General features: G+C 67.9%; 1 protein-coding gene across 1 annotated transcript in view; it reads right to left on the bottom strand.

The window, feature by feature from the left end:
* Nucleotides 1-368, bottom strand: part of ELMSAN1 (ELM2 and Myb/SANT-like domain containing 1) — a 23288-nt gene that overhangs the window by 20976 nt on the left and 1944 nt on the right. The window contains exon 2 of the mRNA XM_010855849.1: nt 3-365. Within this exon, the coding sequence (XP_010854151.1) occupies nt 3-365 (363 nt within the window). The remainder of the gene's footprint in view (nt 1-2; nt 366-368) is intronic.

Below are 368 nucleotides of genomic sequence, written 5' to 3'. Positions count from 1 at the left end.
AGGGCGGTGGAAGGCAAGACGCCCTCCTTAGAGAGGCGGCGGGAACGGCGGGGGAAGGCGATCTGGGCCTGAGGTAGCACAGGCTGCGGGGCTGACTCCTGCAGGAGGGCCTTGCGCAGTTCCGGGTTCATGTCAGGGTTGGGGGGGAAATGGTAGGGTGCCATGCTGTGGTGGGCCAGGTGGGACTGCCCCAGTGGCCCGGCCGGCTGCAGGCCAAAGTCCTGGGGCTGCTGAGAGGGTGGTGGCTGCTGCATGGAGTAAAAGTTCTCCAAGAGCTGTATCTGGGGCAGGGCCGCCTGCTGCTGCTGCTGCTGCTGCTGCTTCTGGGGCGGGAAGGCCGTGACGGGGTTAGGGGGCGGCGGGCCCTG

This window comes from Bison bison, unplaced genomic scaffold (assembly GCF_000754665.1).
Source record: "Bison bison bison isolate TAMUID 2011002044 unplaced genomic scaffold, Bison_UMD1.0 scf7180017864368, whole genome shotgun sequence".
NCBI lineage: Eukaryota > Metazoa > Chordata > Mammalia > Artiodactyla > Bovidae > Bison > Bison bison.
Note: the sequence above shows the minus strand (reverse complement) of the source record. Positions and strands in the feature narration are given on the sequence as shown.